This window comes from Centruroides sculpturatus, unplaced genomic scaffold (genome assembly GCF_000671375.1).
Source record: "Centruroides sculpturatus isolate CEXI.00-Female unplaced genomic scaffold, Cexi_2.0 scaffold2996, whole genome shotgun sequence".
In the NCBI taxonomy this organism is placed as follows: Eukaryota; Metazoa; Arthropoda; class Arachnida; order Scorpiones; family Buthidae; genus Centruroides; species Centruroides sculpturatus.
Window position 1 is genome coordinate 1 of NW_019387083.1, and position 14,861 is coordinate 14,861.

At 27.9% G+C, this 14,861-nt stretch overlaps 1 protein-coding gene across 1 annotated transcript; it reads right to left on the reverse strand.

The window, feature by feature from the left end:
• Positions 1-1,585: 1,585 nt before the first annotated feature.
• LOC111616142 lies at positions 1,586-12,814 on the reverse strand. The gene is made up of 10 exons (XM_023357566.1): positions 12,761-12,814; positions 12,425-12,679; positions 12,078-12,344; positions 11,736-11,996; positions 7,491-7,669; positions 7,034-7,173; positions 6,580-6,725; positions 6,414-6,495; positions 6,210-6,228; positions 1,586-1,921 (listed from the first exon to the last, which is right to left on the reverse strand). Exons 1-10 carry the CDS (start codon positions 12,783-12,785, stop codon positions 1,586-1,588), a joined length of 1,710 nt encoding a protein of 569 aa, XP_023213334.1. The 5' UTR covers positions 12,786-12,814.
• Between the last annotated feature and the right edge of the window lie 2,047 nt (positions 12,815-14,861).

Consider the following 14,861-nt stretch of genomic DNA (forward strand, 5'->3'; position numbering starts at 1 on the left):
ATAAATAAACAACAGCACCTTTTAACGACCATAATGTTTATCATGTGACTGGCGTGAGAGGATGCAAATGAGAACGTGAGGGACGTGAACTACCGGCTTAGAAAGCCGTGACGTCATTGACCTAATAGTCTGTATGTCCTTAACAATGAGTATCATTATCGATCAGCATTCCGTATCAGATGAACCTGATAAATCTCATTTGTATGAATGATAATATAGTTTGTATTTATTTAAATGTATTCGCTAGATATAAAAGGCTTTTGTACACAAATACAATTACTACAACTTGAAAAATAGAATGTAAACATATGAAGATCACCTCGATTATATATAAATCTTAATGGATTTCGCTCGGAATTGCGTGTCTAGTAACATAAAATATATAAATTATAAATTACATAATAATTACAACAGTTTTTTTCACACATTTCTAGATCAAATAAGATTTATATATTAATAAATATATGATTTAATAACGTTATGTAAATTTAAATGACTTGAAATAACCTTTGAGGTTACACAGTTTATTCCAAAAGTACTAACAGTCGTTTCAGATGGAAGATTCTGTGCAATTTAAGTTTAACCGCTATGGTATTTTATGGTGATATTGCACACGGTGCATGAATTGTTGAGTAAGTATTAATCGGTGCATATCGTACCATAAGAACCCGAAACGAATGTCAAGGTAAGATAATCTAATTTTAGATTCGGTTTTATATTATATTTAGCTTTATTTTTAAAATATATCATAACTTAGATCTAATTATTTCATTTTTAAATAGGAAATTTTGTAAACAAAGGACTTCCGTCCTGTTGTTTCTCTCTGAAATATAAGCTCCTGCTTGGATGTAGGAAAAAACGAAAATGCATACAATAATAAACTCGATAATGTGTCCATGTACAATGGAATATTTATAAAGTTTGCAGAAAATGTTTACTTACACAAACTAAAAGTCTAAGAGGCGCCAGAAACGAGTTATCTGTGAAGTTTTTTTAATGTATTGATTTTGAGATAAAGGAATGAATAAGAGAGTGAGGCGGATCAAAAATGTTTGGAAACGTCATATATTGTTGGGAGAGTAATATTAGGGTTGAAGAAAAAATTGATGATAACAACTTGTCCTTCATATTGATACCATCGTAGTTGGAATATACGTTGTTATTATCTAGAATTATGATACGATGTAAACTTTACTCGATCTTTATTATTTAGTCTCTCGTGTTAAATACTAATCGAGATCCGTTATGGTTAGGTTTAGTGTTATAGTTAAAAATAACATGCTTTTTCGTAAGAATTTTCGAGTTTATCCGAGATAGCATAATGTCCCTTTTTATAAATATGGTTATTTGTTTAGTCCTATTAATTTTTTCTATCATTCGTAACGTGCAGGATTGTTAGATACCCTTAAGCTAATTAGTAGGCCTAGTAAAGAAAACGAAGGTGTGCCACGTTGGCGGCTGTTTTTACACCCCTACAAATAAACCTACATACCTTCTTTTCCAGTAGGTGTTCACAGGAATACCCGCTATGGACACAGTGGCCTACTGCCAGGCCACAAATACGAAAGTTTCTTAATTCTATTTGCTAAGACGAATGAGTTCTCCGAACGTTCTCTGGGATTGATGACCAGGCAACCGTTCCCCCTTGAGGATCCAAAGTAGTCTTACTAACTTTCTCTTTCCGTAGCTCTGATTCGTCAACAAGGGTACCAACACGGAACGTTTCGTCCATGCGTGACGATTCTTCCCCTTTCTTTCCCCCATCTTCTTCCACTTCGGCTGCTAACCCTGAGTGACTGTTGCTCTGTCCAGACCTGTCTGACGACATTGTTGCTTTGAGTCCTTGATCTGAGTACCAAGCTTTTACTTTCTTTCGAGGGTCAGTGTCAAGGCGATGTTTACACTCGCTTCTCTTCAATCTCTAGTCTTTTAAACATTTTATTTTTATTAAAATTAATTAATTTAAGAGATTTATTCTGCGAAATTTAATTTATAGTTAGATAGGATGAAGTACATTTATTAACTAGACTATCAGTTACCAAAGTTTCATAATAAATAAGAATTTCATGGTCTTAAATATTTAAAAATACAAAAATTCAGGATTCTAATACACTATTTACAATATAAGATAGCATTAATTTAAAATCGTAATTTATTAACATTAACATGACGATTTATAATGAATTACAGTTCTGTATGTAAGATCTACCTACTTTGATGGAAATTCTGAATTCTCGGGCATATATTTTTCTATTAAAATATTTTAAATGACATTATATAGGGCCTAAAGTAAATTATATGTATTGTAATTTTTATTTATATTTAGAAGTAAACATTAAAACAATATCTAAAGAAGATAGCCCAAAGGCGTCAATCTTTCAGGTTGAGATAAAAATCAACTGGGAACAAGTAGTAAGAGTTCTTCCCAACTAATCGCTGTTGCTTAGTGATCTTTCCTTTATTGATAAGAATGCCTTTTTAATTGATCGAATGTGTAAAATTATTAAAAGATATCAATACAAACATTTGGTAAGTGATGGAAATCATAAGATATTGTTGTTCTTTTCGCTAGATTTCTTAGAAAAGTTTTCCGAAAGAAAGAAAAATATAATTTACTTAAAAAGAAAAATACATTTATGACATTTATGACCAAAGGGAAGTCCGGAGGCTTACAAAGGGACACTATTGTTCCAATGCCAAAGATGTTAATTAGGTGTTTGTAGTGATGTGTAAGGAACTACAATGAGAAGTGATTAAGAGGCCTTCTCTTCATTGTACCCAGGTTAGGTCAAAATTATGACCTCTGTCCTTAACAAATTCTTGGCTTCCCATCTGAACTAACCGTGAGGATATAAACTTTGCCATTCCAAGTTACCGCTTTTTAATGAGGTTTTCGATCTTTTAAATTCCACGAGTAGTTGAAACTCTAGTAATAGTTACTATATTGTTGTTATGATATTTTAAAAACTCGTTAAAGTAATCACAAAAATTCATAGAGTTAAGAGAATTGCATTTTATTATTGATTAATATAGTATAAGCGAACAATGAATTAGCGTTTGAATAAAATAATAATATTTGCTTCTTAGAAATAAAAATATACGATAATTTCTTTCTTTATTTAATTATTTCTTTACATAAAAGTGAAAAAAACACAGTGAACAATGTCCGTTGCATAAATATGTAGGCTATTGTGACAGAGAAACATAAAGTCACGCATAAGAATCATGAAAACATACCATAACAATAAACGAAGTTATTGTTTTATAACGCTGATACTTTCTGTTCAGATGTTACAATAATACTTTAAGCGAATTCTACATAATATATAGGTCTTTACACATTTATAAAAGTCTTACGAAAGAATATAATTTTATACACGAATGCTTAATATATTATTCATTTGTAAGTGCATTTTATCACTTTCTCGAATTAACATAAGTGCATAAACTTATTCTTCATTTTAAGTAAGGTACAGGTTATATAAAAACAAAAATGGCGGAAGTCAAACCCCTACGCAGCTGGTGCTACGTTGCTTGAATTTCAGATGAAGCCGTCTAGCATTCTACATTTCATCACCCGGCATTCCTTGCAAACTGACGTAACCAAAGGGTCAAAGTCACTTCATCACAAAAATAAATCTTAATCTTCAGATTAGTGAGTGAAATTATCTAACTAATCCCGTAATAATATGTAACAGCCCCATACATAAGTAGTATTGAATGATGTTTAAATTGTTAAGAGACTTTTACAAATTTTCTTTTATGAAAAATTTTTTGAATCGCCCACATCATTTGAACCTTTTTGAAGGGTCGGTTGGCTCTTGGCAAAATTAAATCGCGCGTGGGAAGTGTCAGGCATCAACTTGGGTCCTTCATATTGTGAATGTTCAGGTCTTTCACCTTTGTAATGCGGTTTTTTTTAATTATCCGTAGTAAAAAAAAGAAAACTGATTTTGAAATTATATAAGAGATAATAACTCTCGATAAATATGCTAATTAAAAACTTATAACTATGATAATTATTATTAAACATTAGAGTCTTTTCGTTGAATTTTTATAAAGACATTGAAAACAGAACTCAAAAGACATTATACTTTTATTCAGAAATTATAAGATATATCCTATAATATAATATATATATATTATTAATGAAGTAATATATTATATAATATATTATATATAGTAATATATATTAATGAAGTAATAATAGGAAAAGTATTATATAAAAGAAAAATACATTTCGAGGATCATTATTCTACGAATAATTATAATATCAAGTTATCTTCAATTATGCGGTTAAACTGTTTTAAATGTAATTTTATCCTCTGAAGAAAGATATCGAATTTCGCCGCGTAAGTATGGTTTTCGGCCGAAACTTTCCATGTGATGTGTAATCAGGAAGACCAATACAAGGTGTTATTAACCCGATCATCGCCTGAAGTGAATCACGTGGTTTTTAGCTGTGACAGGACAACCTGTTGAAACAAGCAAACAAATACTGGAGTATAGAGAGCTGACCCACCCAAGAAATTATTAGCAACTTAAATAAAAAGATTCCAATCCTCTAACACTATTTACTCAAAATTTTCATTTTTTAAATGCACACGATCATAAATATAATCACAAATTCAATAGGACACTACTTTATAATTATATCTTATATTCAAGAATTAAATTCTTCCTTTATTCTATACATTTTATAGTATCGTTGGAGTGAGTTTTCTACAATTTTAAGTGCTTTTACACTTTAAATATATTTCCTAAACCAGTGTATGGTTAGTTCTATAAAAGTTTCGGTCAAATCGAATAAAAAAAATAATAATTTTTTTTCGAGTTATGTCAAAGGCTGCAAATGTAGCGTAATGTACTATTGTTAGATAAATTTAATGATGTAACATATAAGAAGAAAAATAGAATGCAATAGTGCATATCCTAACTGTTCTAAGAGAAACACCGAAAATAATGAAAATTGACATCTTATGGAATATTTAAGGGTGTTGGCACGACGTGATTCAACTCTTAAGTAGAAATATACTAGACTATAGAAAAACAGAAAATAATATACCCCCTAAAAGCTGAATTTTATTTTATTTTTTTTTCTTACAATTTGATATAGCCTTATAGTATTGTTAATGTGATACACTTAATATATACATTTATGTGTTTCTTTAACTGAAACAATGTTATTTTAAAAAAAAAAATATAATTGTAATTTTGATTTAAAATTTAAAAATTTACATATTTTTATTAAAATTTCGTAAAGATTTTATTTAGATGAGTTAAAAAAAAAGACAATAATATGATTTACAGCCTATTTTAGAATACAGCTATCATGGGTGCGGTCTCTATATTTCCGGACACGCCTGGTAACGTGCTTATGAGTTTAATTTCTTATCGGTCATAAGTAAAATCCTGTATTTTACTTAGGTTTCTGCATTAAAGTAAAAAAAACTTTTTTCTTATAGACGAACACTTGATTGAAACAGCTTATCTGTTTCGCTTTAATATGATAGCTAACGTGAGAAAAATCAAATTTTGACACGTTTACAACGTTTATCTTAAAGTTTATTACTAAAAATAGAATTTAATATTGTTTCTTTTCTTAATATAGACTTAATAATGAACTTCTAATTATATCATATATATATATATATTGAACTTGTTAATGAGTTATGTAATTAAATTAATAAGTTTATTGGATTCTAAAGTTTTATATTTTAATATATCCTATTGAATTTTTAAAATTTATTATTTAATTAATGTAATTAAACACGTAACATTAATTAGATAAGGAAAAGGTCATTGTCATAGGAAAGCTTCGTGAAAATTGATACATTTAACTGTTTCATATGGGAAAAGAAGAAAAAAAAAAAAGGTTTTGCCGAATTAAAAGTTCATTTTTAATGACAGATAACAAATGTTAAAGAATGCGGAAAATATTTTTCTATAACGTTCAATATTGATAAAAAGTCATTATTACTTTATGCTCAGTAATACACGCCTCAAGGTAAGGATAATATTCATTAAAACACTTACCAATTTAAGGATTAGAAAGGTAAGAAGATAATTATTATCTAATATTTTTATTCCATAATTTGTTTAATACATCATAAATTTTTATCAGTAAAAAGTAGTGATGTCAACACACAAAATATAAAGTAAAGAATCATTAGAAAGGGTTTTTTTAAGGTCTGAAAGTTANGAAATACCGTTGGTTCGAGTGGACAACTATTATAATATGAATTAAAAAAACAGTTTTAGAAAGCCTTTAATTGTTAAATATACACTATATAAGATGATAAAAATATTCATTACATATTATTACACATAAATATTTTATAAATATTCAAAAAAATTTAATAAAATATTCACAGAGTTTTAAATTATAATAAAATACAATACATTCCCTTTACCCTCTGTCATCAACTAGTAATACTGTTTCTGTCCCTTGTCCACTTCTCGCAACCAAATCGCTCCCAAAAATTCCAAAAACACCTTAAAAAAAATACATAAATGATATACACTATAAAGTTAAAATACTCGTATAAATTATAATAATGTGGAAAATATGATAATTACTTTCGTCCATCATTTCTACTTTCAAGTAAAGTGGTTCACCCAAATCTACTCCGTTCACTTCTTCTCCTGATGAATTTAACACGCGTAACCTAACTGGTGGTGTAGGTGCTAACCCCGTCACAACTTGAGTTAAACTCTGTAGATCACTGGAATTAATAATACATAATAACACTTACAATATATAATTTGTTGAATAATTCATAATGATATTGTTTTGGAGTATCTAATTAAAACAATAAATAACATATGCTAAAATCATGAAATTGATAATATACTGTTACTAATTATAGATTATGTAAGCTAAAACTTTAGAAGGTATTTATTATATTAAAAATTTCATGCGAAAATTGTTTATAATAGATTTAAATAGTATAATTTTAAAATTAAAAAATTGTAAACCAGTTTATTTATTTATTGTTTGTATTCAAAATGGTATTTAAATTAGAATACTTACCCTTCTAATACCTGTTTTCCACCTCTCAATTTCCTTTGAACTTCTTCATAATCGCAAGCAATGTTAATTCTTCTATCTGATGTGCGTAGAATAAACGGGTGATGCTGGACAACAACACTATTTGTGAAAGTTCCATTCGCCTATCAAGATAAATATACACTTAAATATTTAACCAACTCTCTTTTTTTTAAAAAAAAAAACAGATAAAAAACTGTTAATACAGCATTCAAAGCATGTTTCCTTATGGAGATAAAATATGATTTATAACTGAGCTAAAAACAACGGCCATCATCATTTCGAGCAAAGTCAGATTTCCGTGAAAAAAAATTTAACATTTCCTCCGTATTCAAGTTAAAAAAAAAAAAACTATATTTAGAAGATATTTTTATAAAAATTTATCGGAAATATTACTCTATTTTTTTCATGTTTAAACGAATTTTCAAAGGATTGAACTCACTAGATTTTTTGTACCACATTTCCTGCCATGTAAAGGCATTGATAACGACACTTCTCCGTTAGATCCTACAGTAACAGCGTAACATTCGTAAGGATGACCCAAAGCATATACTCTTCCTCTAAATGGAGTGATGACTTTAATAATGGCAGTCATTGTTGTAGCTTCGCATTTCATTTCCACTAAAGAAAAAAAAAAGCAAGGACTTATCAAACGTATAAATCTTACTTTCAGGTTTAAATGAAAAATAAAATTCATAAATAATTCATGGATTTTTTTAACCTTCTTGACCATACCTATACAAGTTAGTGTATTTTTTTATTATTATAAAATTGATATTTTTCATCGAAATTACAATCACTATCCGCGATAAAATGATCGATCTATGATGCATGACTATGTTCACTGTGCATTTTAATTTTAAAAACCAGTGGACTATTTTAACCATTTCAATTTAATGCAGCACCGAACATAAATTCAACTCACGCATCACGTATTGTCGAAATTTGTATTTTTTTATTTTAAAATAAAAGCATCGAAAGCTTACTAAAAACATTAAAGTATTTTATTTTCTATACGTTTTACAAGATAATATTCGGATGTTAACTTGTTAAAAATCAATTCTTTTAGAAATTATACTAAGTAGAACAGTCGTAAGAATTAATAATTAATAATATCACTATAATCTAAATCCTGTTACTGAAATAGTGATGATCCCACTCACTAATAATGTACCGCATAATCGTTAGATCGTGACCACGAAAATGGCATCGTTCTCATCCACTAGTGTGACAAATGAGATGTGCAAGAAAAAGAAGGAAGGTTAACTAACTCATTTCAATACAGTGTACCTAATCTCTTAACCCATTGTATGCTAAATGATGACGTTTAATAGATTCACTATATTTATGAGGTTATGAATATAATTGCACACATTACTCGAAGATCTGTTAGTTTGCTATACAAAGAATAAAAGTAAATTGACTTTAACAATTTAAGGATGTTATAATAAGAAAGAAACGTTTATTAAAATTATCTTTTATATAGGCCTATATTAACAGAGCTTACTATTAATGCTAAATATACTTTTTCTTTAATAATTCTGTTAGCGTAATTATATTTGATTAAGTTTAGTAATAATATATAAAATTAAAAATAAAATAGAAAATTATATTATTTATATCAAAATCTAATTAGAAATATTTTTAAGATTTAATTTACTAAGTAATTTCTCTTTAAAACTTTAACTGAAGAATAGTTTTCTATTAAAAACAATGAATTACAGTCGACCCCCCTATAACACTGTTGATTATTCCGTGTTATATGAATTCCATGTTGTACGAGTCACTTAGATTTTACAAATACGTGAGCCGTTCACAGCCCGGCACACGTATTTGTAAAATCTAACTGACTCGTACAACATGAATTTCATATAAAACGGAATTATCAACAGTGTTATAGAGGGGTATTTAAGAGTTTATTGTCATCACGTCTAAAGATTGGCTATATACACAGTGTATACGTATACAGTGTTTTTGTTATAAAAATTTTGCTTTAACACTTTATTTTTCCTTTTAATGTCTCATAAAAACAGATATAATAATAATAATCTTTTATACATAATTAATTTATTAAATAAAAAATACTCATCTTTACAATTAAAAAAACTTTTAAAAGTATTTAACATTTTCGTAGAATAAATTTGTTTATAAATTCAGATATTTTATTAAAAAGTTAATGAATAAAACTTTATTATTTAATTAAGAACTTAATGTTTTAGTAATGAGGAAAAAGTATGCCTCAAAATTATCCTAGAGCAATTTTAAAGAAAGTAAGAGTAAGAACAATATATTTTTAAGCAATGTTTTTTATTTAAAAAATTCTTAATGATATGAAAAAAAAACAAAATATTCCGTTGTAATGCGTATAGCTGATATTAGTTTATGATAACAAACAATGTCATCTTATAAAAATCGAGTTTTATAAAATGGCAATTAATATGATAAGCAAACTTGTTTTGAAGAAGATACTTGCTTAATAACTGGTTTCGAGAGAAAGGCATTAAAGCATAGTATCGAATCTTTCAACAGAATTTCCTCACTTACTTACTCACTTAATAATGCTCATTCACAGATAATTTTAACTAAGATATTATGGAAAACTACATGGAATTATTATAAAGTTTCCATTCTTATAAATTCTATTTTAGAAGGACAAGTGTTAATTTTACAGTTTTAAAACTTATTTGAACATAAATAATGATTTTCAAATGTATTTTTATATGATTAAACATGTTAATTATTTAAAAATTTAATAATTTTATTGTAATTTGCAACATAAATATTTCTCTATTAATATTNATTGAAAATGATACCGAAATCACTACACGTAGAACACTACAAACATTTCCCACCTTATTCTAAACAATTATTAATTTTGTTTAAGGGAAAAATTCATTTTTATATTTGTATTATATATAATTACAATAGTTTAAATCAGATTTTATGCAGGTCAGTGCTTCAGCGAAGAATTTTTAACAACAATAAAGACGAAAGAAAAAAAATCATATTCGGTTACGCGATCACGAATGTTATTTTTTGTTCTACCGAACAATCTATTCGTGTTAACCTGAAGGAAAGTAAAATTGGTCACGAATTATTGTCATGAAATACCTACATGATCAATTCTTCCTTTTTACTAGTTCATGACCATCGAATCGGTAACATTAGTTTTCTAATCTTGACGTCAGTGTCCGAAGAACTGTCTTCAACAACAACGATCTCACCTGTTTTCTCTTTTCACAATGAAATCACCAACGGAAGTATTAATGAAAAAAAATGGCGAGGTTGCTGCCGAAGTTTTCATCTCTAAAACTTGAACGTCGAACGTCGAGCGCCACTGTCTTGTAAGCGGCGCTCGACGTTCGACGTTCACGTTTTACAGATGAAAACTTCGGCCGCAATCTCGCTAATATATTTTAAATAATTCCTTATGAAAGGATTCGAATACGAACGAATTCGTGATAAAATAATGATAATTTACGAATTATTTTGTAAAATTCGATCAAAAATAGAGGAAAATATTACCGAATATTCGATATATTTTCAAGATTGCAGTAAATTTTATATTAGAAATGAAGACAAAGATAAATATAATATTAATTTATTTTATGAAATCGTGTCTAACTTTTTTAATATTTGACTTAATAAATCATTCTATTCGCACGCTTTAAAACACGTTGAAAATAAATTACATAAGACTTATAATAAATCTTAATTCACTACTTGGCGATTTATTGGTGTTCCAAGATGAAGATTGATTCACGTTCCTCGAAATGGATGATAAATCATCTATCTCCACGCACGTGAATCTAAAGAATTATTCTAAATTTCAAACGCGAATATTTTTAATTTAATACTCTTAACATATTTATGCAATTACAAGGCTCGCTTAACACCATTATTTTTTTTTTAAATTGTATGTTGAACAAAGGTAAATTTATAAAATTTGAATGATTAAGACACATTCTTAATAAAGAAATCCATTTTTAAACATTTCATAATTAATATATTAACTTATTGTTTAAAGTAATAGAATGTAGTGTAAAACAATGAACTCGGTACTTTGATCTTTATCTATGATTTGACACGACAGCTTGTTGTTTGTAATATTTTAATAATGTTTCTCTTTTTCTTAAGGATGCCATTACCCATTTGGTTGTAGTAATCATGCATTTTCATAATTATACAATTAAAAAAATACATAAAGATAATAAATGTTATGTTAAAATGCAAGCCTCTACTTAAATTCTACTATTTAGAAGCATAGTAATACTTAAATATTGTAATTAATCAGAAAAACTGTTCTTTTTTGTATTGGTAATGTGTTTTAATATGCATTAGATTCATTAAGTAATCAATAATTATTACAACTATAGTAGATATAAGGTCTGTTCGGTTGGTTGGGATTATTTACTGTACATTTTTACGTCAATTAAACGTTATTACCCCAGTTTTATAATGAAAAATTTTAAAAAATAACGTCAAATTTACGTTATTTTTTAACTATCCCACCTGATAATTTTATATAAGATTAAAACACTGTGTTTTAATCTTATATAAAATTAGATAGAAGACAAGATGCTAATAATTTAAAACCTAATTTTATAAGTCTAACAATAATTCATAAGAATTTAAACATAAAAAAATTATATTAAGCTATTTTTATTTTAATAATATTTTAACTAACCTTCGATGCATGATCCCCTTTCATAAATTGTTCTCCCTTCGCTAGTGATACCAAAATCCGTCTGAACGGAGTAAGAGTCTTCCGGAGTCATCATACATAAATGACGTTTGTCATCGTGGCTAAATGTTCTACATATGAAATCCGAATGGTTCAAGCAAATTAATTCACACTCTTTTAATGTTTTAATGTTTCTTTCCACGTGTACGTGTCTATGTACTATAACTTTGTCTTTCTTTGGCGTAAATGAACATTTTGCAGGCTCTAAAATTGTAAAATAAATCTAGTCTTAAACGTTTTCATTAACGATAGAAAAAAGTATTCCAAAAATAACATAAATATTACCAGAAATACACTGATTTTCTAAGTAGTATGATTTTTGACGAGATTTCCTGAATGCTTCGGGTGCGGTTCTTCTATCGTGTCTACTTAAAACGCATGTTTTGTTATGAAGATCGTATCTTGCCGATCTGCATATAAAACTTTCTTCTCCAATACAATGTTGAATGCATCTATCTTCAGTTTCCACGCTTCTTATTATTTTGTCTTCGTATCCATAAAGTTGATAACCAGAAGATCTATCGAAAGACCATTGACGGTGACATAATTTTCCTGTTAAATTTTTAAATTAAATTAATCATTTTGAATTAAACAGAAAAATTATTAAAAAACACATCCTTTATATTGTTTACCCATCAAACAAATCTTTCTGTGATAACTCCATAAGCCATCTTCTAATAAATGCTGTTGAAGATCATCAGGATGAACTCTTACTAAAACGCATCTTCCTATCACATGATGTAATAAATATCCTCCACATTTCGCGTTATTATAACATAGATCGTAACATTCACTAGGAGTCAATCTCTCATAAACTTCTGAATCATCTAATAGTTCAGTAGGGAGTGTAACATCTGAAATTCTTTCAAAGGTAGTAGTGCAGCTTTCTATCAAATGATAAAATTTAATATTATTTAACTTTGATTCTTATAAAGACTGTTATGTTTAAAAATACGGATTTAACTTACCCAAATTAGCTATTGTTATATGCATTAGATTTAATATTATCCATGGAATCAAAATTATATCTATAAAAAATACAATTTTGAAATTAAAATGGTAATAATATAATTTCGCATCTTAAAATCATTGTTATAGAAACAGAACTTAAGAAAGTATTGTATTTAATTCTTCAATTTATCTTCGAAGTTTGCTTTAGATACATATATTTAGAAATTAATTAGGAATTAGAATCATTATGTTTAGAGTTAATGAATTTTTCAAGAGATATTGTAATTTGGAGGGTGAACATTAAAGCCTCTGTTGTATATGGTGTTGCTCTTTACCAAACAAAAGCAATGATAATAAAATTGTTAATTAACATTTGACGCATTGAAAGACTAAAATATTTGAGTTAAAATAATAATAAATAACTGAATTTACACAGACTGAGATAAAAATGTTTACACAAACTAATTTTCACTTTATAACTTAGTTTATGTGGTAATTCGTCACATTTGCTTGCATTGATTTACTTTCAGTTCTCTTAAAACTACTTTAAAAATCAATTAAATCAACAATCTTGTTTCAACGGTTCCACATAGTTGGGTTTACGATCGCTGACTAAACCAAGGGATTAATTCAAGTGAATCGTGAAACTCGAGTTGCATCACAAAAGAAATAGAATAAAATATTCTTACAGATCAAATGTCTAATTTTATTATTCTATATTACATTAAAATTAAAGCCAATTCAGTCTTTAAGAATAATAATTTAAATTCGCATCAGACTACAAATTTGATATTTTGCAATTGAAATTCTATGCTACATAAGTAATTTTTAAATACCCAACTAAAAGCACAAGCAACCAAAATAACATAAGCAGAATTGTAACATAACAGGTTATAAGAATTAAGCAGGTTCGTTGCTGGATCTTATGAATGTTCTTGCTAGTGGGTAGGCGGGTAGTAATGCCGACGACCTCAAGTTTCATTCTAAATACTACAAAGCAGTTGATAAAAAGACAGACATCTAAGAAATAAATGATGCTGCGAACTTAGATAATTTGTAAATGCAGTATTATGAAAGAATGTTGAATGGGAGAATATCTCTAGTGGTTCTTTTTTTTTGTCACCAAGGGGTGGATCGTGGAGATGAATACGAAATGTAGAATTGTAATGCAGATAACAATGCTGTTTTCTAATGGAATGGGTGTTTACTTTTTATTTCCGAGACAAATCGTGCATTTAATTTATAGCATTTTTATTTGAATTAATTAGATTTAATTAATTATATCCATTATATCGCTCTTAAATTAATACAGAATTGAAAGTAAAACCATTAGACAAGATTTCGAGAAAGTTTGAAGTGATTTAATTTGAAAATTGAATTCGAGAACAGCTGAAACCTTATCCAGGTATTTGCTGGTGTGACGTTTGAGCAGAATAAAATTCGGATATTTTAGTCTTAAACTATTTAAAATGTTATTCTGCACAGATTTTGCTCTAAAATTCTGAAAAATAGATTGAATTAATGGAATAAGACAACAAAACACATAGACGATCTGCCAAGACGGGAGTGCCTCACGGAAAGACTGTTTATAGGAAATTGGCCCCTATTTAAATGTTAGACACGTGAAGAAAACCAGAGAAACTCCACGTGATCAGCTCGTTGATCATGTGCAAACCAATGTTCAGTGGTTTTTATCAACTCGACCACTAATGGACTTCTGAAAAATTGAAAATTAATATAAATGTTCTGAAATAGTTAAAATTTCTTTCGTTAAACTCTTCCTTTTAAAATATAAATTTCATTTGTTCGGATATTTCCAATTAGCGATTTCAGAAATATAAACAATATCTATATTATTTTTATTTGATAACAAAACTGATTGTTTTTTTTTTGGTCATTTTTAAATGCCAATGCCAATGATACAGATGACTGATAATTATAATAAATAAAACGTTATCTCAGACTAATGTAGATCTACATCAGACTTTCTTTGGAAATGAGATGAAATTCCATTTGCAGTGGGTTCATATGCAATTAAACTATATTATTATACTGATTAAAAAGATAGAATTATCATTATCATACAAATAACAGTTATCACGAACCGCTGTAATTTCT

Excerpts from the sequence above, each read along its gene's own strand:
- LOC111616142 (XM_023357566.1), bottom strand. The coding sequence starts at position 12,785 with ATGCATATAACAATAGCTAATTTGG. Across the intron at positions 12,680-12,760 it reads TATAACAATAGCTAATTTGG|AAAGCTGCACTACTACCTTT; the intron begins GTAAGTTAAATC and ends ATCATTTGATAG. Across the intron at positions 6,496-6,579 it reads AGTAGAAATGATGGACGAAA|GTGTTTTTGGAATTTTTGGG; the intron begins GTAATTATCATA and ends ATTTTTTTTAAG.